Source organism: Trematosphaeria pertusa (assembly GCF_010094035.1).
Source record: "Trematosphaeria pertusa strain CBS 122368 unplaced genomic scaffold BU26scaffold_18, whole genome shotgun sequence".
In the NCBI taxonomy this organism is placed as follows: Eukaryota; Fungi; Ascomycota; class Dothideomycetes; order Pleosporales; family Trematosphaeriaceae; genus Trematosphaeria; species Trematosphaeria pertusa.
In genome coordinates this window covers 803,282-823,817 of record NW_022987229.1, presented here as the reverse complement: position 1 = coordinate 823,817, position 20,536 = coordinate 803,282, and the positions used below count along the sequence as shown (strand labels likewise).

The window sequence follows — 20,536 nt, the reverse complement described above, 5'->3', positions numbered from 1 at the left end:
CCAAGAATTGAGTCAGAGCGCATACCATCCGAAGGTACTCCGCGTAGAAGACCACCATCGCATGTGATCACACATTCACGCTCAGACTCCTCTGCCCAGGCACCCATCCCAGACCACATCCCGTAGCAATCACGCGGGAGTAATGCGGCAGACTTTAATTGCTCCCGGTAACCCGTTCTATTTCAGACCCTCAACAACCCACAACTCCAGACGAATACCCATCCTAAGGCACGCATCCGCAGATCAGTAGCATCTCCACGCTTTGTATGCAAGTATACATCATCTCCCCCGAAAGTGCCGACATATAGTCACAGTATACAGACAGCTCAGAAGCAGCGATATCGGCATGTAACAACAGAGCCAAACACAAGATATGGAGTCTAGTTGCTCAAAGATCCGCAGCCCTAATGATGGGTCGTATACATCTCTTTCATCAGTTCAGTTTGGCTCCTCTCTCGCGCCAATCTAACAGCGTCGCACCGAAACACCACGCTCTGCCGCCGATCCGTGGAATGTACAGTGACACACGACGCAAGCACCCCCGTGTACGACAGCACCAACAAGCAGTCGATAAGATAGCGGAGCGCACGAACCGGAAAGCCGCCGCCCATTGCTTCTATCTAAGTGATGACAGCACACAAGTGATGACAGCACACCTATGTTGCATCGGGTCTGCGGGATGCGACGTCATGTGCATTCCTCACGCCCCTGGGGGAGAGGATATACAAAGCTGCGGGTGGGTGCGGGTCTGGAACGGAATATCAGCCAGCTGCTGGACCACTGGATCCCCCCAGGCTAGATTGTGAGGATGTCGTCGTCAACGTTGAGCACCGCGGCGGCGAGCAAGGAATCTATCACGGAGACGGGTTCGACGGCTAAGAAAGAAGAGGAGGATATTGGAAGCGTCGACGAGGGTGCGACTACCCTCGACGCCGGTGCGGTGGAGGGAGGAATGCGCGCTTGGCTCACTGTCATCGGCTCGTCGCTCGTCTACTTCGCGTCCTTCGGCATCATCAATAGCTTCGGCTTCTTCCAGAAGTACTATCAGACGAGCTACCTGCCCTCGGTGCCGGCGTCGACGATATCCTTCATTGGCACCATCCAGATCACGCTCATGAACCTGCTGGCAGCCCCGGCGGGATCACTGTTCGACTGCTACGGGCTGAAGGTATGGATTTTCTTCGGACTGCTTTGGCGACGGCGACGGCGTACATCGAGTAGCTCACCAACCACCGCAGTATCTCTACATATTCTCCGGGATAGGCTGCGCAAGCGCCCTCGTCGCCCTCTCCTTCACTCAACCAGGCATCCTATGGCAGCCGTTCCTCATCCAAGGTGTCCTCCTCGGCATCGCCATTGCATTCGGCGCGCAACCATCCCTAGTCGTAGTCGGTCAGCACTTCGTCCGGCGCCGTGCGCTGGTAATGGGCATCATCGCCGCAGCGGGCAGTGTGGGCGGCGTCTGCTTCCCCGTCATCTTCGCTCGACTCGTGCCTTTGGTTGGCTTCGCTTGGTCGTTGCGCGTCGTAGCCATGGTCGTAGCTTGTTGCTACGCGGCTGCGCTCGGGATCTCGCATACGAACTACCCGGCCACGAAGCTGACGTCTGTCGGTGCGCTGTTGGACTTCAAAGGTTTCCTGGACCGGAGGTATTCCGTGCTAGCGGTTGGAGCGTTCATCGCCATGTTGGGCCAGTTTGTCCCGTACTACTACATCAGTCGGTTGTCAGCCCATATGCGCCTCCATTCCCTCTGACGATCTCCTCAGGCACATATTGCTCCGTTGCGAATCCAAGCTCGGAAGCGAAGGACTATCTCCTCCCCCTTATGAACGCAGCAAGCTTTGTCGGCCGGATCCTGTACGTACCACTCCCCCCTCAAAAACCCCGCGGTTCTCGTCTCGACCACACATTTCTTTAACCCTCCCCCTCAAAACCACCGCGGTTCTCGCCTCAGCTGCACCTTCCTTTACATTCTTCCCTTCCCTTCCTCTTATCCCCCTCTCTATCCCCATCTCCATCCCCTCCCCTCCCTGCACCAACTAACCCTCCCCCAGCGGCGGCCACCTCGCCGACATCCGCGGCCCCACCAACACCGTCTATCCAATGACCATCCTCTCCGGTCTTCTCTGCCTGACAACCTGGCTCCTCACGTCCTCGCCCCCGATCCTCATAATCTTCGTGCTGCTCTACGGCTTCTGCAGCGGCATCTTCATCGCGGTGCTGCCGGCCATCATCGCGCAGCCGCAGCTCTCGCCGCCCGGCGGCCTCGGCGGCCGCATCGGCGCGTTCTACAGCGTGTGCGCGGTGGCGCAGCTGGTGGGGAGTCCGATTGGCGGCGCGCTGATTAGGACGCCGAAGGAGGTTGGGAGTGCGGGTGGGGAGGCGGATGGGTATGAGGGTTTGGTTGTGTTTGCGGGTGCGACGTTGGTTGTGGGTGGGTGTGTTATTTTTGGGGCGAGGGTGTTGCATGATCGGAATTTGCGGGCGAGGTTCTGAGAGATGATGGGTGGGCGGTTTGGTAGGGTAGCCAGCTGGCTGCTGGATTCCGGGTGCGCCGGAAGGGCCGGTTGTGTGACTCCGGGAGGAAGGGAGGGAGGGCCATCCATCGTGGTGGAACCGAGTGGGAAAATTACATACAGTGTCACACAGAGTTCCCACAAGACAGGGTTTGTAAGCATATAGAGGGTAGGGCAGAGAGGTAATACTCAAGCTCGTTGTTTCGCTTCTGGGATCCGCAGAAGCAAATGCCCATACCTATTACTAGCCCGTTGAGCATCTATGTGCTCCCAGCAATGGCACGGACCCGCGCTGCCAATATGCAAGCCCAGATGTGCCGCCGCACGTTGCGCCTAACTCCAGTGATATTCCCTCTCGCACACACCCTATGAAAGCAGGGCTTCGCATCTCGGAACCAGCCGGGACATCTTAGGCCACAAGTCCAGAATGCGAAACGGTTTCGAAATAGCATCGTCCATGCCCGCCGCAAGCGCCTGCTCGATCTGCTCGCTGCGTGCATTCGCGCTGACGGCCAGAATGGGTAGTCTGCGCCGCTTCGCGAGCCGCGACGGGGTGAGGGTGCCGAGGGGAGCATGTTCCACGCCGATGTTGAGCTGGTAGAAGGACGATATGGGAGAGACCGAGGCGGAGGAAAGTTGTGGAGTGCGTTGGCGAGGGGGAGGGTCCGGTGCGGAGAGGAGACCTTGGGCCTCGAAGTCGCGGATGAGGCGGGCGCACGTTAGGCCTCCCATGATGGGCATCTCGATGTCCATGAGGACGATGTCGAGGGCGTGTTTCGCGGAGGTCTCGCGGGTGGATGGTACTTCTTCCGGAGGAGAAGGAGGAAGAGTGATATGGCAACCGCCGTTGCCATTCATAATAACGGCGTTTTCTTCCTCAACACCCCGCCAATACACGCTATCCTTCAACCACTCCAGCGCCTCGGCGCCATTCCCGGCAATGCTGACGTTGCAACCCGCTTTCTGCAGCTGTGTACTTAGGACTTTCTGGTTAACCAGGTTGTCCTCTACCAAAAGGATATTTAAGCCCGCGACATTGAAAGCGTCTTCCGTAGACGCAGCCAGATGTGGTGTAGGGAGGATGAATTTTCCGGCGTCCGCACCCGAGGGAGCTTGAGCGATGCGGGTGCCGACGTAGAAGGCGAATGTCGAGCCGCTGTCGGCTTCGGAAGTGACGCCTATTGCGCCGCCTTGAAGCGAGGCTAGCGATTGGGATATGAAGAGACCGAGGCCAGAGCCGCCGTATTTTACATGCGTTCCTGTTGAGGTACGAGTCAGCTTTCAGACTACTCCTATAGATAGGGATCCAGCAGAGCACGTACGAGGGGAAGCCTGCGTGAACCTAGAAAAGAGCTCCTTCTGCTCGTCGACGATCATTCCGCAACCCGTGTCGACAACCTTTAACCAGATGAAGCCCTTTCGTCCGCTCCCCCATTCCGGCTTGTCGCATATGTCGCTTTGAGGATTTCCGTTCTGAGCGAAGGACATTGCTTGCCATTCGACCGATGGGCGCGTCCAGGCGCCACCCAGTGTAACAGTGACGTTGCGGACTGGGTGGTCTTTTGTGAATTTGATAGCGTTGGTGCTAGAGACGAAGTCAGCATCGCCGTAGATCGACATGTGGATGCCACATTACAGAAGGTTGATTAGGACTTGTAGCAGGCGTGACGGATCCAGCATCACCCACTCAAAGCCCTTCAGACTCTCATCCTCTCTGAACTCGAGCGAGATTTGCATCTGGCTGCACTCGACGTCGAACATCTTCATAGCCTCCGAAACCACGACTGCCGGTTGCACGCGCATTGGCGTAATCAGAAGCAGGTCGGAGTCGAGCTTCGACAGGGTAAGAACGTCGTCAATGACGCGCTTCTGATGCAGCGAGCAGGACACAATCGTCTGCAAGGAATCGATGCACATGGCAATCTCGACGTTGACCTTCTCAATCTCCGACTGCATGGAAGCGATCTGGTTCGGCGTGAGCTCCTGTAGAGTGCCAATGACTGCGTCGGCGCATTGCACGACCGCCGACAGAGGGTTCCGGAGCTCATGAGACGTCATGTCTATGAAGCTGTATCCCGGGTTAGCGCTCGTTACAAGACCGGGGACACCTTGCCCTTACTTCTCCTGCTGCCTTTTCGCTTCCAGTGCCTCCTCGACGCGTCGGCGCTGCACGCTCTCAGCCCACTTGAACTGCGATATGTCGAACAGCGTGCCCATGATGCTGACAACATTGCCATCCTGGTCAAGCTCCGGAGAGCTCGAGCCCTGTACCCACAGGTTAGAGCACACTCCTTCTTGGTTGATCCAAGTCTTCTTTAGGCGAAACTGCGTGTGGTCGGGCTTCTTCCCTTCCATCACAGCTAACCATCCAGTTTGCACCTGTTCGATATCTTCTTCCGCGACGAAGTCGCTCCAATCTAGTTGATCGAAGGCGACGCGAGGTTGGCCAGTCAGTTCAAAGAACTGGTCGTTGACATACTGCATGCCCCTGTCCGGCTTGAAGATGTATATTGCAATGGGAGCCAGCTGCGCAAACCTTGCGAACTTGAGTTCCGACAGTCTGAACTGCTCCAAGGCCTCGATTCGCTCCTGCACCACGCCTTGGCACTTTTTCTGAGCGTCGAGGCCGATGGTGGTCCCGGCTATGCCGATCAGCTTTCTGTTCTCGTCGAACATTGGAACGCATGAGGAGAGGATGCGTGGAGCTCTGTCAGACGAACCCGGACGCGGCTTCCATCTCATCTCGAATGTGACTGGGTGGCCCTGCAATAGTGTATTCCACGCCGACATGACGAGGGCTTGGTCGTCTGGATAAGCGAGATCCATGAATGAGAAGTCTGTGTGCGCTGATAGGTCCTTGGGATGGGAGCTTATGGCGTGGTGAGTATTTCTTGACAATGATATGCATGTATATATACCTTAGACTGTACCATGCCTCGTTGGCATGAATCAACTTCCCTGATGGGTCATACTCAAATACTCCGACATCGCTCCTCTCCATCATCCTTTGAATACTCCCCCAGTTGACCCGCGGAAGGCTCTGGAGAGGTACCGCTAAACTCTGGCTGACCTTCTCCAGCAAGCAGCCCGTCGACTGTCTCTTGATGAGCCTGCGTCCTGTCCCGATGGGCACATCGGTGTTTCTTCCATTCTGGTCCCGGAAAGGCTGCTCTCCCAACCCAACTTCAACAGCCCTCACAACCTTCCAATCCCCATCCACACCCGCAACCCTCGCACTCCAAACGCAGCCCCCAAACTCCCATCTGCTCTTGCAGTAATCCCCAGCTTGTGCCCACGCCCGAAACAGCATGGCCGCTCTCTCGTCCGCCAGCACGCCTCCACGCAAGCCCCTCTCGTTCCGGAACGCCGCATTGCAAAACAGCAACTCGAATGCTACCGCGCCGGCGCCGTTGCCAACTTTAACCACGAATGTCGGGGCCGGATCCGCTTCCAGGAAATCGAGGCTCAGAGCATCTGTCCGCTCTAGAGAAGACAACGAAGACGACGACATGTCGGCGCGATCCTCTCCGCGGCCTCGCTAGCTCGTCGCCGCCGCCAGTGCCGCGTCTCGCTCCGAGGACTGAAGGTACTGACAGATTGGCGCGGGCCTGAGAAATGTCGCGTGATGGAGTGCTTGTTGCAGAGCGTTGACGCTGAAGAGTCGCGCGGTGTAGCCTCGACGACCATCGGGAAGGCGCGTCTAGCGAAAAAAAATTGGGCAGGTCGTGGATGGGATTGTGCGTCCTCGAATGCGATTCCGCGGGCATTTACTTCGCGGAGGGGCCCTCCACGCATGGGGACGATGGCGAGATGTTTGGCCTTACTGGTGCGCTAGAGCGGTCTAGGCTCCAGTGGCAAATTAAGCTCGCCGCTAAGCCGCGATCTCGACGACACGACTCCGGGGGCGGAGATCGTGGTGGTAGGCTGGGGAGTTTGCCCGTGGCTTGGCGGATGAGGTGACCCCGGCATGCTGCTCCGTGAATCTTAGTTTGGCATGGCCCTTAAATGCAACGGACCGATACTCTAGGACCCGTAACACTGGTTAGCCTTATTCTATCTCCAATATCCTAGGCAATGTTTTGACTTTGAAGTATATCTCCATCACCACCATCTACGCCTCCTCCGCCCTCCAAAAAGCAACCTTATACCCCGCCTTATTCTTCATACTAATCCTCACCTCGGGCCTCCATCCAGCCCCCTTCCCACTCCTCCCCTCCACCCTCTCAAACCTCTCCACCAACCTAACCAGCAAATACCCCGCCTCAGCCAGCGCCTTGTCCTTCCCCAGACAGCTCCTCGGCCCCGTGCCAAACGGCATAAACTCCTTGCCGCTCGGCTTGACGTTGAGCCAGCGGTCGGGGTTGAAGGACCGCGCATCGGCGCCAAAGACGGCAGTGTCGAGGTTCAAGGAGTAGAAATTCACCATGCCGGTGGTGCCGGCGGGGACGGGGAGCGGTTGGTCTCCGTTGGGGCCGCCGCCGGTGGGGAGGACGGTTGGGCGGAGGGCGCGGCGGGCGACGACGGGGAAGACGGGGCGGAGGCGGAGAGACTCCAAGAGGATGTTCTGGATGAGTCTATTCTCCCTCAGTCCATCATAAGTGAGCAGCTCCCGGTCGCTCTCCTTGACCTCTTTCCTCAGCCTTGCCCAGATCTCCGGATGCTCGGCCAGCAACTGCACGACATTACTGCACAGCACGCTCGTCGTGTCCTGGTTCCCCAGGATACCCTGCAGCAACTGCGCCTGAGCGTACTTCCTGTCGCTGGTCTGGCTGAGGAGGATGTCCGCCGCGCTCTTCGTCTTGCCGACCGCGTTCGCCAGCAAGCGCTCCTCCGCCTTGTCGATAGCGAAGTCGACGAAGGAATGCACTGTAGCGCAGGCTTTGGCGTAGTGCGCTTTAGGCGCCAGGAAACGCATGCTGCCGAGGAGCAGGCGGAGGCCCATGCCTACCAGGCCGTCGAGCCAGAGCTGGTTGAACGTCTCGGTAGAAACGGGGCGCCCGTCGTTCTGGTCCCGCGCGTCAATCCCCAGGATGAACTTCAGAGACGTGTCCAGGAACTGGTACTCTACATCAGCATGTCATGTGATGGCCCCACCGCCTGTACTACGCGGGCTATTCTGACTCACAGTGTCGTAAAACAGCGGGCCCATATCCACTGTCTCCCCGTCCCCGGGGATCTTCCGCAACAGCCCTTGAATAACGTTGTCCAGGTGAGCAAAGTCATCGACGTTGTTCCTGTTAAACCCAGGTCGAAGCATCTTCCTCGCGCGAAACCACTCCTCCCCATCCGTCGTGATAATGCCGCGTCCCAGCAACTCCCCCATGCCATCTAATCTGAAACCCACGCCCCAATCCTTCCCCGCCATGACGGCTTGCATGTTCTCCGGGTCGCACGTGCTAACGGCGTGCATGGGGTTGAAGAGCGTGGGCATGCGATACGTTTTGCCCAGCTTGGTCTGGAACTCGATGAATTTGTCTCCGTTGAGGCTGGTGGTGAATATCCAGTCGAGGTTGACGAAGGGATCGAAGGTCCAGTATTTGGGTGGAAGGTGCCGCGCTTGTACGCGTCGTCGGATGAGGAGGTAGAGCACGTGGCAGAGTAGCAGACCTCCAATGACGCCGTAGACTGAGCCGATGTGGAGCTCCATGCTGTATGATGAAATCCTGCAGCTGCAGGGTCGTGGATCTTGCAGTTTTTCTGTCGCTTCTTAAAAGATTGAGGGTAATTGCTCTCGGGCGAGACGGAGGGACGGTTGGTAGCGCTTATGGGGTGTTGGGATCTAAGCCTATTAGAGCGCAGCGCGGAGTCAAGGGACCAATCGCTCGCCAGAGAGGGAAATACAACAACTACTTACGTGAGGCCCGTTACCTTCACCTGGAGGCCCGTTACCTTCACCTGGAGGCCCGTTACCTTCACCTGGAGCGGGTGAGAAATTGTAGCGACTGTGTACGATCAAAAACATTGCGCCCTCGGACACGATAATGGAGATGCTTTGATTCTCGTATATACACGCTACTCGAAGAGGGGAAATCGTATCTCGGTATCACTACAAATCATTAGCCATGCGTCGCAAACCCCGGGAGAGCGCGGCGCATTTCAATCATCCCCACCTTATTATCCCAACAAACGGGACGCTCAAAGCTCTTTCTCCTCGCCCGCGCCGCCAACATGGCTCTCCACCTTCCTCAGCTCCTTGTTACCCGTAACCGGTCGTCCCTCAACAGCCTGCGGTCCACCAATTGCCTTGAACCCGTTGTAGAACAGCCATTCAGTCGCCTTCTCTACCGGCTCGTCGAAGATATATGGAAGGAAGGGAACGGCTGCGAGACCGAGCTACAATGACCACATTAGCTCTCAGCGCACCCAGAGAGGCGACATCCAATACTCACCCCGATAGGACCCCAAGTCCTCAATGTCTTATTCTTCACATCCTTCATTGCCCTGCCCGAGTACCGCACAATACTATGAATCGTAAACGCCGGCAGCCCCATACTCGCAACCGCCTGGAACGTCGCCCTCTGCACCATAACCGCTCTATAATCCTCAATCGCTGGCACTTTACCAGGGATGACATCTCCGCCCGTTATCGCACTGCCCTCCCCACCAGTCTTGACCCCGGACGTATCCTTGAGCGCTTCCTTCAGGTTCTTGGCTTTGTCCTTGATGCTGCCGCTGCTCTCTTGACTGATGTTTAGTTCGGGATGCTTCACGTGTTGGTTCCGTATATACGCCTTGTAGCCCTCGTTGAGGGTGTCGCCGGTTACATACAGCCAGGAGATGCCGTATGCGCTGCGGACAAGCCAGGGGTGTGCGACGGGCCGGAAGGACTCGCCTATGTCGGAGGTGTAGGCTACGTAGCGCTGGGCGGATATCATGATGGTGCGGATGCGGGAGGCGTAGGCGGCATAGCGGATGTTCGTCTCAGTTGTGTCTTTGCTCCTACAGATCAATGTCATTAGCTATGTGCTCAATGTCCTCGGGATGAAGGAAGCGCATGGGGATCAACCTACCTCCCCTCGTACATAACCTCCCACATCTTCTCCTCGCTGTCCAGCGTCTCCTGCAACTCCTTCGGCAGCTTCTTCCTCGGCGGCGGTATCGAGAAATCCGGTCGTGCACCCTGCCGCTGGGGCGGGACGTCCACCTCTTCTGCTTTCTTATCATCTTTCGCCATCTTGCCGTCTCCTTCTCCTCTCTATACCCTTTGATTATTACAAGCAATTGAATAGCTCACAAAGAGCCGGCGGCAGGGTGCGGGATCGTATGAGGTGGGGAGGACGGAAGCTATAGCTGCCTTTCCTCGAGGGCGCGAGCCAATCGGCAAAGTCTCGGATGTTGAGAGGATCCAGCCCGAAGCGTCCTCTGGCGACGAACCTCATCCCCAACGCGCACCCATCCATTGACGCTCCATCTGCCCTTCTCCAGCCGAAAACCCCTCAATACCGCAATCATGGTTGCCATGTACACCATTGCCGGCCGCCAGGTCGGCTCGCACGTCGTACGTAGTCCCGAGCAGACCTCCGCGCAAATCTTCCTTCGCAGCTCCGGAAAGCTTCCCGCGCGCTTAACTCCTCACTATCGCGTTGGACGCATCTGCAGAAAAATTCTCAGACGAAGCGTTACCTTTCTAAGATAGACGAATGAATGCTGACTTTTTCGGGTTTTGTAACAGCTCGCAATGGCAACGCTCGGCACCACCTTCCTCGGCGCCTACCTCTCGATGCGCGGCGGCTCGAAGTCGGAGACGCAAAGCCCGCCCATCAACGCAAAGAGCAAGGAAGAGGAGAGCTTCGTAAAGTACGACATACCCAAAACCCCCATGATACCCCCGCGGGATACTGGGGGAAGGAGCTGGTAGAGGCTAACGGCATGCAGAGACTTCATAAAGAAGGCCGAGGGCGACAAGAAGCATTGAGCGGGGAGTGAAAAGAGTTACGAGCACCTGGTACGGGATATGTGACGGTGGTGGTGGGATGGTCCACGGCATAACACCGGATAGACGGAAGCGCGACGGACGGGATGGGCTTGTAAAATGTGTAGATACAGCGCCAATTGTACCAACAACAGCCATCATCGAAAGGACCTTTTCACACCGAGACTATCCTCGCGTTCAGGAAGCAGCAAGTGAAATTCAATGCTGTTCAATTATGCAAGTACCGTATCCACCAATATCCCCGCCCAAGATCCCCGGAACGCACACAACGCGCAAGGCTGGCCAAGATGCGCCGAAACTCCAAGTATCAGCCCATCATAACACATCCAGCCCAAGCCCTTAAGAGACAATCCTCTGGCATTTATCCACGGGCATTTATCCACGCCAGCCTAAGCCCAAGCCCAACCGTGTTCCTGTAGACTACGCAACAAACTCCAAAAGCTCGTAATCGCTTACTCGTCCTCTAGAATAATCTTCTTCGACATAGAGTCCACGACCTTGGTGTAAAACTTCGGAGCCTGCGCCCGGGGGAAGCAGATCTCCTCGGTGAGGTAATCCGGCAGCAACTCAATGAGCTCCCTATCGCGCTGCTCGTTCAACAGCGGGTTGTAGACGAACTCGGTCTCCTCATATGATTCGCCGCCAGCAGTGACGGTGAGATGGAAGTGTAAAGCTATGAAAACGTTAACCTGTTGAAGCATCTGGTACGCGTGATGGAGGGCTACTTACTCCCGTTACGCCCGGCCTGCAAGCAATCGTAGACATCCTCGTCGTCCTCGTTCTTCTTCATGCCCAGAACAACGAGGTTGGTGAGATCGCTGTAGAGCTCGACCTTCTGCTTCTGGAACTGAGCTTCCTTTGCCACTTCTGCTGTACCTGGCAGAACAACGCCGGTAGATCGAGACTTGACGGCGCTTCCTGGGACGTTCTTGTTCTCCGGTGCTGCGGAGGATCGAGCAGCTGCCAGCTTGTTCGACAGCATTTTGCTCTCATTCTGCGCCGAGCTCAGAGAGTCGGTGAGCTTCTTGTTCTCGGAAACCAGACGCGCATTCTCCTTCTCGACCTTGACCAATTCTTTCTTCATTGCAAAGATTTCTGAGGAACGGGACTGCATCTCAGATATTTGCTGCTTCAGCGCCTTGATAACGGCATCCTGGTCCTTGGCCGCTTGCTCAGTCCTCTTCTTGAGCTGGTCGAACTTGGACTCCTTGCCCGACGAAGCGGCGTCCTTCAGCGTCTCATATTTGGTCGTCATAGCTTCGAGCTTCTTGGTGAGCTCGCCCACTTTCCGTCGCAAAGCGGGATCCCGCTCTGTATCTGACACGCTTCCTGCTCGTCGTGGGCCAGCTGAGGTCTGGCGTGCTGTACGGGGCTGCTGCTGGGTCCTACGTGCTGATGGGCGCGGAGGGGGAGGCATACTCTCCGGTATCTCGTCCATCTCTATTGACGGCTCGACATCCATTGGATCAGACTCCTGTTCTGGCTGTGTCTCTGGGATCATGAAGGCCTCAGGCTCCGGTTCAGGTTCGGGTGCGCGTCTCGTCGTCCGTGACTTCGCGGTCGCCTTCGTCTTAGCATCCTTCTTCGCAGCAGGCGCCTTATCTACCGCTTTACGCGTCTTCTTCGCGGGTGCAGGCTCCTCCTCTACTGCCTCTTGCGCCTTTGATGCTTTCGGTGGTCGGCCCCGCCTTGTCATCTTGACTTCTAGTGCTGGTACAGCGACCTCATCGTCGCGGTCAAACTCGTCCACCTCCTCAGTATCGTTGCCATTTGCATCCTCTCGCTCCGCCAGCACTTTGCGACCGCTCTTAGCGCCTGCTTTCTTCGCGACACCCGCGCCCTGCGTCTTGACACCAAGCACGCCGTTTCCGCTCGCCCGACGCGCCGTTGTCTTCGATTTCGCGGTCGCCTTCTTCGCCGGGGGTGCCTTCGTCATTTGCGCTGCTTTTCCGCGTGGTTTGCGCGTCGGCGCCTTGTTCTCGGTGTTGGAGTCGGGTGTGGGAAACGCGTCCAGCTCGTCGCGCGTTTCGTCTTCGGAGGCAGAGTCGACCGTGAAGGAGAGGTTTGTAAGTGCTCCGCGCGGCGCCATTGTTGCGCTGGGGTTGGGGTCGGATTGTTTGACAGTCAATGTGTTGGAGTTCTGCGGCGATAGTAGCGCCGCAGAAGTGGAAGGTGGGATGTAAACAAACGAGCGCAGGATTTGGTGGTCCGAGCGTGTTCTCCCATGCGCCTCATGCATCTCTCCTACACTCACATTTCACAACCTGATTATCGTCTTTTGTGATAGCATTTCACTCGATAAGGCAACACAATGCAGCTGATCGACTCCGAGAAGGCTGAAATACGCCGACGTCGCATGTTCACCCTCCTGGAGGTCATCCAGGCCCAATCGAAGTTCTTATCCACATCCATCCGCGGTTGATTATTCAGCTTCGACTCGATCACTTCTTTCTCCCCGATGAGTTTGTTGCGAGAGGGTCTCGCCAATGCCACCACCTTCGCCGGTCACAAAGGCTGCTTTGATTCCGTAATATCTGGTCACCACTTGGATTCCAATACTCTCGTCTTTGCTAGTAGTCGGTTCTGTCACGTTCTATCTCTGCTGTTGTTTTCCCCTTTGTATTCATTATTGAAAACTTCGGTACCCAGTTGGTTCGTCTACGAATGTCCAGCCATGACGTTATGCAGCTCAAGGCTGATTTCCAGGGCGGTACGTCACATCAAGAGCGAACACTTACAAAGCTCTTACGCAGCCCACTACCCGAAGACAATCGCCTGGAATGTCGTGAAGCGCGGTGGTGCACACGAGGGACATGCCGAGTCGACCTAACCCATCGATCCCCGCTTTCGTAGGCCTCGGGTCCAACTGCTCCATCTATCTCATCGGAAGAGGGCAAGGCATGGTGTCAACCACATGGCAAGATCCCAATCTCATCGGACTTGTTCGGCTGGGGAATCACGACCAGAACTGAAAGCCATGCGTTGTATCCGGCTTGCCTATTGCGCTGGATGCTACTCACCCCAAATAATGTGGCTTTTCTTTATCTAACTGGCAAACGCCGCCTGCAACTCAGCGTCCATTGCGGGACGACCCGCCCGAGCTGCGGCGAACTGGGCCTCCTACGCGCATCCTGTGGATTACCAACATCTGACAAAATTCGCGAAAGGTACTCCCGTTCCCCAGACCTTGCAGTTCGACCGGGCCAATCAGCGCCGGGGGTGCAGCATCCGTCACCTAATTCGGGTACCCGATGCTTGGCAAGTTGGGGTAGTTCCTCGATCTGCCCCAGACCCACAGCTCCATCCACACGCGCTGCAGACTTGACACCGATTCCCATTGCCGCGGTATTATTGTGCCAGCCTGGTGTCGGTCTGGGCGGAACCGGTCAGCAAGTATATGATGGTCAGCTTGCTCCATCACAGGTTAAGCATCTCACTCTTTACCTCGTCCACTGCGGGGTAGCTCTCAAAGCCTAGCTTATCCATTCGTACTTTCAGTTTCACCGCGGTAGAATTTTCCAAAATGGCAGTACCCGAGAAACCGGAGTCGAAATGCGACGTGTAAGCCATCCGTGACTGTCGAATAGGAGAACTTGCTAAATGATGTGCAGTCTCATAGTTGGTGCGGGACCAGCGGGGTAAGAGTCGAAGCACGCTCATTCCAAGCCCAGGGTGCTAAGCTGTGGAAGTCTCATGATGGCCGCGTGGATGGCTCGCTGTGGCATCAATGCTCGAATAGTCGACAAACGCAGCACAAAAATTTTCTCCGGCCAGGCCGATGGCCTCCAGATGCGTAGCCTGGAGATCTTCGACAGCTTTGGCTTTGCAGACCGAGCTTGGAAAGAGGCGAACCATATGATTGAGGTATGATCACGTCAGTACAATCAAGATGGTGTCACTGATATGCCCGTGCTTTAGATCTGTATGTGGGTATGTCGAGCCACGTATTCAACGCTGCTACTTCCTCACATGTCCAGAACCCCGGCGAAGACGGCACCATTCGGCGGTCAGATCGCATACCCGATGTACCAATCGGCCTTTCCCGCTTCACGCAGATCGTGCTGCATCAGGGTCGCATAGAGCGCTTCTTCCTCGACCACATCAAGAAGTACTCCAAAGACTCTCTTCACGTTGAACGTGGAGTGCTCCCAGAGTCCCTGGACATTGCCGCCGATCTTTGCGACAACCATTCCCCCGATTCATATCCAATCACGGTGAAGCTGAGGCATCTGACGGAAGAGGAGGCAACACCGGCCCAGAGCAACGGGTCGACGGTAAGTGATGGGCTCTTCAGGAGTAACTTAGCGGATGACGATACGGACGATTTGATTGCGAAGAGCCGGGAGAAGCAAGGGAGCACGGAGATCGTTAAGGCGAAGTACATGGTCGGGTGCGATGGAGCACATAGCTGGACGAGGAGGCAGTTGGGCTTCAAGCTCGAAGGAGAACCCACGGACTTCATTTGGGGCGTGTTAGGTACTCACTCTTGGATCTTGAAAGGTATAGCAGGTGGCTGACCGCAGCAGACGTCATCCCCATCACCGACTTCCCCGACATCCGCATGCGCTGCGCCGTCCACAGCGCCTCCTCCGGCTCCCTCATGGTGATCCCGCGCGAAAACAAACTTGTCCGCCTCTACATCCAGCTCACGGAAATCAAACCCGACGCCAGCGGGCGCGCCGACCGCTCCCAAATCACCCCCGAAACCATCATCAAAGCCGCGCAGAAGATCATCGCGCCCTATAACCTAACCTACGAGTACTGCGACTGGTGGACCGCGTACCAGATTGGGCAGCGCGTCGGCACGAACTTCGACTACAAGCAGCGCGTGTTTCTAGCAGGCGATGCCGTGCATACGCATAGCCCCAAGGCCGGCCAGGGCATGAATGTGAGCATGCAGGATGCGTTCAACCTCGGCTGGAAGCTCGGCCTCGTCGTCAAAGGCATCGCGAACCCTTCGATCCTCAAGACGTACCAGTCGGAACGGCGACGCGTAGCCAAGGACCTCATCGACTTCGACCACAAGTTCTCGCGCCTCTTCTCCGGCCGCCCCGCCAAGGACGTCCTCGACGAAACCGGCGTCAGCATGGCCGACTTCAAAGAAGCCTTTCTGAAGGGCGGCCTGTTCGCCTCGGGCCTGTCCGTCGACTACGGCGCCAGCATGCTAGTCGCCAAACCCGGCGACGCCGCCGAGCAGGGCGACGGCACCGACGTGGCGAGCTCCAGCAAAACCCGCGTTATCGGCAAGCAGCACTTGGCGAGCAACATCAAGCTCGGCATGCGCTTCCCCAGCTTCAAAGTGCTCAACCAGTCCGACGCGCGCCCCTGGCACTTCCAGGAGCGCCTCAAGTCCGACGGCCGCTTCCGCCTCATCCTCTTCGCCGGCAACGTGCTGTCCCCCGCGCAGAAATCCCGCCTCGACGCCTTCTGCGCCCGGCTCGCTGCGTCGCCGCGCCTGAAGCCCTTGCTCTACACACACATCGATGTGCTTACGTGCCACTCCGCGCCGCGCACACAGACGGAGCTGCTGCGCGATTTTCCCGAAGTGCTGCATCCGTTTAGCGCACGCACGGGCTGGGACTATGATAGCGTGTTTGCGGACGATGAGAGCTACCATGAAGGGTATGGTGATGCGTATCGGAATTATGGCGTCGATAGGGAGAGCGGGTGTGTGGTTGTTACGCGGCCGGATCAGTATGTGGGGTTTGTGGGGGAGTTGGATGGGGAGGAGGGGTGGAGCGGCGTGGAGGCTTATTTTGGGGGTGTGCTTGTGGGATAGAGGGGACGGATTGGGATGGGATGGGATGGAGGGAAGCGGTAGGACATAGTATGGTGTGGAGAAGAGTTTGTTGGTGGAGGAGAAGCGCTTTTCCCGTTTCCTTTCCATTACCCGATATGATACTACATATGCGCCTCATCCGTCCATCCATCCATCGTGATCCTTTCCAAGCGCGGTATCTTTTATCTCTCTCCAACATGCTGTTACAATCGTACAGAAAGACCCCTCAAACAGGGCCATACATGCATGCATATCCTGGTATCGAACAAAACCAATCCAATCCACCAACGCCATGCTCATGAGCTCATTACCCCGGGCCAGAAATCGCCCGCCTCTTCCACTTCACCAGACCGAACTAGCTCCCTCTACTTCTACTTCCCCAAACTACTCCCGCCCCAGCTACTCGGCGCCCAACTGCTCACCTTCGACCCAATCGCGCTGCCGCTCCACCAGCTCTGCCCGCCGCCGCCCCATCCGCCGCCCCACTTCCTGCCGCGGCCGCCGCCCAGGCCGGTCTTCTTCTTGGTCTGCATCTTGTCCTCCCACTTGAGCTTGGTCTCCATGATGCTGTGGATGGAGTTGATGACGAGGAAGGAGGTGGAGCCGATGGCGCGGAAGAAGGCGAGCCCGGCGACGGCCCAGAGGATGAACTTGAGGTAGAAGTTGGAGTTGATGGCGGAGCCGGAGTAGGCTTCGCTGACGGCCATGGCGAGGATGGCGTTGCTGATCAGCCAGACGACGACCATGTAGGTGCGCACGGCGCGGTAGTAGTCCTCCTGGGCTTGGGCTTCCGACAGGCCCGGCTTGGCGACTTCGACGCGGTCGCGCAGGTTGCGCAGCGCTTCGTCGTAGCCGCTGTCGATGTCGAGCTGCTCGGAGGGCATCTCGAGTTCGACCACGTTCCCGGATTTTCCCTTCGCGTCGCCCAGATCCGTCTTCGCTACGTTGTCGCCCTTGGTGCCCCACGTGACGTCGTGCGCATTGCAGAAGGCGTAGACTTGCAGGGTGCAGATGTAGCTGGGCAGGAGGGCGAAATACTGCGCCGACGAGGTGAACATGTGCCAGGGGTCGAGGTACATGAAGGACATGAGGAAGTAGAGGCCGATGGTTGTCGCGGTGGAGACGATGAGGTTGGTGAAGACGTTGTTGCCGAGCCTTTTCTCGGCTTTGGGGTCGCGCAGCTGCACGATGACAATGTAAATTGAGGCGAAGGTCGTGTAGGCCATGATTACGCAGTACGCGATCATGCTCCAGAGGAACATTTTCTTCGCGCCCTGGGGGCGGTTGCCCATGCTGAGGATGAACTGCATGCAGATCAACAACACACACATGTATCTCAGGATGTAGAAGACGTATTTTCCGATGTTGTGGCCGAAGGGGTCGAGTTTGGGGTCAGCGAGCGAGCCGGCGATGAAGAAGAAGGTGAGGTAGAAGTTTGCGAGCGAGAAGAAGGTGAACATGAGTGAGACGAATTGGTAGACGAACTCGATGTGGAGGAGGGTTTTGCGCCAGATGGTGTGGTCGGTGGCCCAGACTTGCTTGAAGTGCAGGAGGGAGTAGACGGCGGCGAAAAAGGCACCGTTAAGCCAGCGGCGGCGTTGGGATATGAATTCGGGCACGGCGTCTATCTGAGTTAGCAGTGTGATGGAGTGGAAGATAGCGGGAAAACTTACCTGGCACATCAGTCTCGCCAGTGGCGGCCTTGACATACTTCAAGACCCACTGCTCGCTACGCTTGGCTACAAGTTCCCAGCACAGAATACGATCTTCGGCCAAGTACATGTTGGCAGTAAACACATCTGCGTCTTGGCCATGCAACGTCTCGCCCTTGAAATATTGGCTCAGCGGCCCATGGCCCGTATGATCGTTCTGGAGCGCATGGTATCGGTACGCTGAAAGAGCACCGGGCAATACCGTGATGTATCCGAACACTGACTCCAGCGGCTTGTCCAGAATATTAGACATCTTGTACTCAAAGTTCTGCGATGCGACCAACGGGTTGAGCAAACCAAGCCAGCCCTTGCCCTTCCCGGCTTTGATCTCACCAGCGGCGCCAGCAACGGACGAATCGGTATCAAACGCTTTCCAGAGATGGTACAGCGCCTTAGGTCCAGGCTTCGTTCCGACGTCGAGGAGAATACACACGTTGGGATTGAGCGCTCGGCCGAACGCATTGAAGAACCATCGATGCGAGTTCAGCTTCTTCTGATTCTGCTCCTTCAAGCAGAAAATCATCTGGCAAGGCACAATTCCCTTCTCGGCACCCTTGAACTTGAGATCGGCGTCTAGAGATACTTGCGTCGTGTACTCGTACACGTGCGCAGTGACTTCGCGCTGGTTGACATGGTTCTTCGCGATGCCCTTCTGGAAACATCCCATCGCAGCCAGAGCATCCAGCGTCCGCGGGTGCACCTTCTGGCGGCCGTCCGAGATGATACAGACGACGATCTTCTGCCAGCCATCCTTTCCCCAGGTGCGGGACCGCGTTCGCGAGCAGAAGTGGCTGATGTTGCGCATAACACCATGCATAGTGCGCGTGAAGTCGATCTCGTGCTCGTTGTACATGGTGATGCAGATGAAGAGCTCCGTCTCGCGCGTAGTGGTGCCGATGTTCTGGCGCAGCTTGTAACCGCGGTCCACAAAGTCATCTGGATCGCACGTCACGGCCGTATAGCGCATGTGCGTGAATTCGACGTCGTCGCGCCGCGGCAGGAAGCTGTACAGGATGGTCGGGATTTTGCACTCGAGGATGAGTTCACCGTTGATTAGGCGGACTTCCTTCGTTGTCATGACGGCCTCGCGCGCTCCACGCCGTGGCTGGGCGGTGGCTGGTGCGGGACCATAGTGCTCCGTCTTTTCGTTTGCCTCCGTATAGCCATCCGTAAACGTGTCTTCGGTCATGTATGAAGCTCGCGAGGTAAGCTCCGGACGGAGCTCGTTATCCTCGGTGAAGACATCGTCCTCGCTGATGGGTATCGAGCTCATATCTAGCGTCGCGTTCGAGTCGCGCGAGATGGGCCTGCCACCCGCGAACAGCGGTGCCGGAGGTAGCGGTCTCTTAGGGCTGCCGGGCCGTCCACCGTATCGCGATGAGGGTGTCCCTGGGCGCGGGCTGCCATTTAGATCTGGAGGCTCGTATGAGTGCGTTGAGGCTGGGGGGCGGGCGTAGTCTGCCGATGTCCTCGTGGGCGAGTACGGTCGCGTGGGAGCTGCATACTCGGGTGACATGGGACGCCGGTAGGGGACGTATGAGGGCGACTCGTCGGCCGGAGGAGGCATGTTCGGCGCGGTGTCGAGCACTGAAGGTGCCCTTGAGAGCGGTAATGAAGAGGTTGAGGGGTGATATGATCGCGTCAATGGCGATGGCGGTCTGCGGGTTTCATGCAACGGTAAGCCTGGTTCCTTCGTCTTTGTCGGCGAGATGCGCTCGGCGAGGCGCGACTTGATCGACTTCCTTTTCGGCGTCTTCGCGTCGCGGCGCGGTTTGAGCGCAGCATCGGCCTCCCGCAACAGGTCCACGATGTCGGCCTCAGCCTGCACTTGCTTGCCCACTTCGGACGGATTCAGCCGGTCGCCCAGCGTCGCCGCCGTGCTGGCCATGCCGGAGAGAAGAGAAGCTGACTCTGGGCTGGAAGAGTTCCTGCGACAGGACGACAGGATGAGTATGAGAGTAGGAAAGTGGGTTGCAAGGAAAAGTGATACTCACGGCACATAGCTCTGTGGCTCGTCGGCGTTTGTCAACAAGCGCATGGTCGAGCCTCCTTGCAGATGCGTTGGGGTACCATCTTCTTCGTCGTACGCAGGCGGGCGCCCGTAGCTCGGCGGGCCATGTCCACCGGGTGTTGTGGGACGGTCCATTGCGACTTAAGTCGCGACGGAAGCACGCTCAATTGCTGGCAGGTTGGCTGGGAAAGCGATGGAATTGTAACAAGGCCCAGGAATGAATGCAGTGCCGTGATTGATTATTGCGATATAATAGAAATGTCGCTCCGTTAGCTGGTGTTCGGCGCGGGAGCTGCACTTCGGAGGCGCCGGCTGCGTGGGGCGCTCCTGCTGTGCTGTTTGGCAACCCGCCGTCGTCCGGGGCAACCGCGCTAGCGCGCTGCAGTCCGCTCGCTTAGCCCCCTCATCCCTCAACACTAAGGCTGTGCGTCCTCAATTCTCATGTGCTACCAGATGACACCGCAGCGCAACCAGAGCCCACAATAAACCCTGTTCTCTTTTCCCTCTCGTGTCTCCTCCGTCGCCGATTCTTTCGGGCTTTCCCCCGCGCCCCCCCCGCGACCATGCTCCCGCAAGGCTTGAGCT

The 20,536-nt window shown here is 57.3% G+C and overlaps 8 protein-coding genes across 8 annotated transcripts; 3 read left to right on the top strand and 5 right to left on the bottom strand.

Annotated features, from left to right (window-relative positions):
• Positions 1-808: 808 nt before the first annotated feature.
• On the top strand, positions 809-2,496 carry BU26DRAFT_570555 (MFS general substrate transporter; the record flags this gene model as incomplete). Its single annotated transcript, XM_033834027.1, has 4 exons — positions 809-1,168; positions 1,239-1,716; positions 1,767-1,857; positions 2,055-2,496. 4 exons carry the CDS (start codon positions 809-811, stop codon positions 2,494-2,496), a joined length of 1,371 nt encoding a protein of 456 aa, XP_033678164.1.
• Positions 2,497-2,882: 386 nt separating this feature from the next.
• Positions 2,883-6,027, bottom strand: BU26DRAFT_534590 (putative histidine kinase HHK8p; the record flags this gene model as incomplete). The annotated part of the gene is made up of 5 exons (XM_033831223.1): positions 2,883-3,775; positions 3,839-4,101; positions 4,153-4,584; positions 4,636-5,385; positions 5,435-6,027. 5 exons carry the CDS (start codon positions 6,025-6,027, stop codon positions 2,883-2,885), a joined length of 2,931 nt encoding a protein of 976 aa, XP_033678163.1.
• Positions 6,028-6,627: 600 nt separating this feature from the next.
• Positions 6,628-7,926, bottom strand: BU26DRAFT_534589 (cytochrome P450; the record flags this gene model as incomplete). Its single annotated transcript, XM_033831222.1, has 2 exons — positions 6,628-7,572; positions 7,642-7,926. 2 exons carry the CDS (start codon positions 7,924-7,926, stop codon positions 6,628-6,630), a joined length of 1,230 nt encoding a protein of 409 aa, XP_033678162.1.
• Positions 7,927-8,466: 540 nt separating this feature from the next.
• Positions 8,467-9,745, bottom strand: BU26DRAFT_466797 (uncharacterized protein). The gene is made up of 3 exons (XM_033825233.1): positions 9,527-9,745; positions 8,906-9,455; positions 8,467-8,849 (listed from the first exon to the last, which is right to left on the bottom strand). Exons 1-3 carry the CDS (start codon positions 9,688-9,690, stop codon positions 8,652-8,654), a joined length of 912 nt encoding a protein of 303 aa, XP_033678161.1. The 5' UTR covers positions 9,691-9,745; the 3' UTR covers positions 8,467-8,651.
• A 162-nt stretch (positions 9,746-9,907) lies between these two features.
• On the top strand, positions 9,908-10,446 carry BU26DRAFT_524108 (uncharacterized protein). The gene is made up of 2 exons (XM_033830206.1): positions 9,908-10,313; positions 10,392-10,446. The coding sequence occupies exons 1-2, from the start codon at positions 10,195-10,197 to the stop codon at positions 10,429-10,431; spliced, it is 159 nt and encodes a 52-aa protein (XP_033678160.1). The 5' UTR covers positions 9,908-10,194; the 3' UTR covers positions 10,432-10,446.
• A 196-nt stretch (positions 10,447-10,642) lies between these two features.
• On the bottom strand, positions 10,643-12,604 carry BU26DRAFT_494093 (uncharacterized protein). The gene is made up of 2 exons (XM_033826172.1): positions 11,179-12,604; positions 10,643-11,122 (listed from the first exon to the last, which is right to left on the bottom strand). Exons 1-2 carry the CDS (start codon positions 12,536-12,538, stop codon positions 10,902-10,904), a joined length of 1,581 nt encoding a protein of 526 aa, XP_033678159.1. The 5' UTR covers positions 12,539-12,604; the 3' UTR covers positions 10,643-10,901.
• A 1,368-nt stretch (positions 12,605-13,972) lies between these two features.
• Positions 13,973-16,228, top strand: BU26DRAFT_437841 (uncharacterized protein; the record flags this gene model as incomplete). The annotated part of the gene is made up of 6 exons (XM_033824263.1): positions 13,973-14,010; positions 14,061-14,087; positions 14,139-14,313; positions 14,368-14,379; positions 14,427-14,925; positions 14,973-16,228. The coding sequence occupies 6 exons, from the start codon at positions 13,973-13,975 to the stop codon at positions 16,226-16,228; spliced, it is 2,007 nt and encodes a 668-aa protein (XP_033678158.1).
• A 55-nt stretch (positions 16,229-16,283) lies between these two features.
• Positions 16,284-20,231, bottom strand: BU26DRAFT_524106 (glycosyltransferase family 2 protein). The gene is made up of 3 exons (XM_033830205.1): positions 19,935-20,231; positions 17,902-19,598; positions 16,284-17,852 (listed from the first exon to the last, which is right to left on the bottom strand). The coding sequence occupies exons 1-3, from the start codon at positions 20,084-20,086 to the stop codon at positions 16,600-16,602; spliced, it is 3,102 nt and encodes a 1,033-aa protein (XP_033678157.1). The 5' UTR covers positions 20,087-20,231; the 3' UTR covers positions 16,284-16,599.
• Positions 20,232-20,536: the final 305 nt, after the last annotated feature.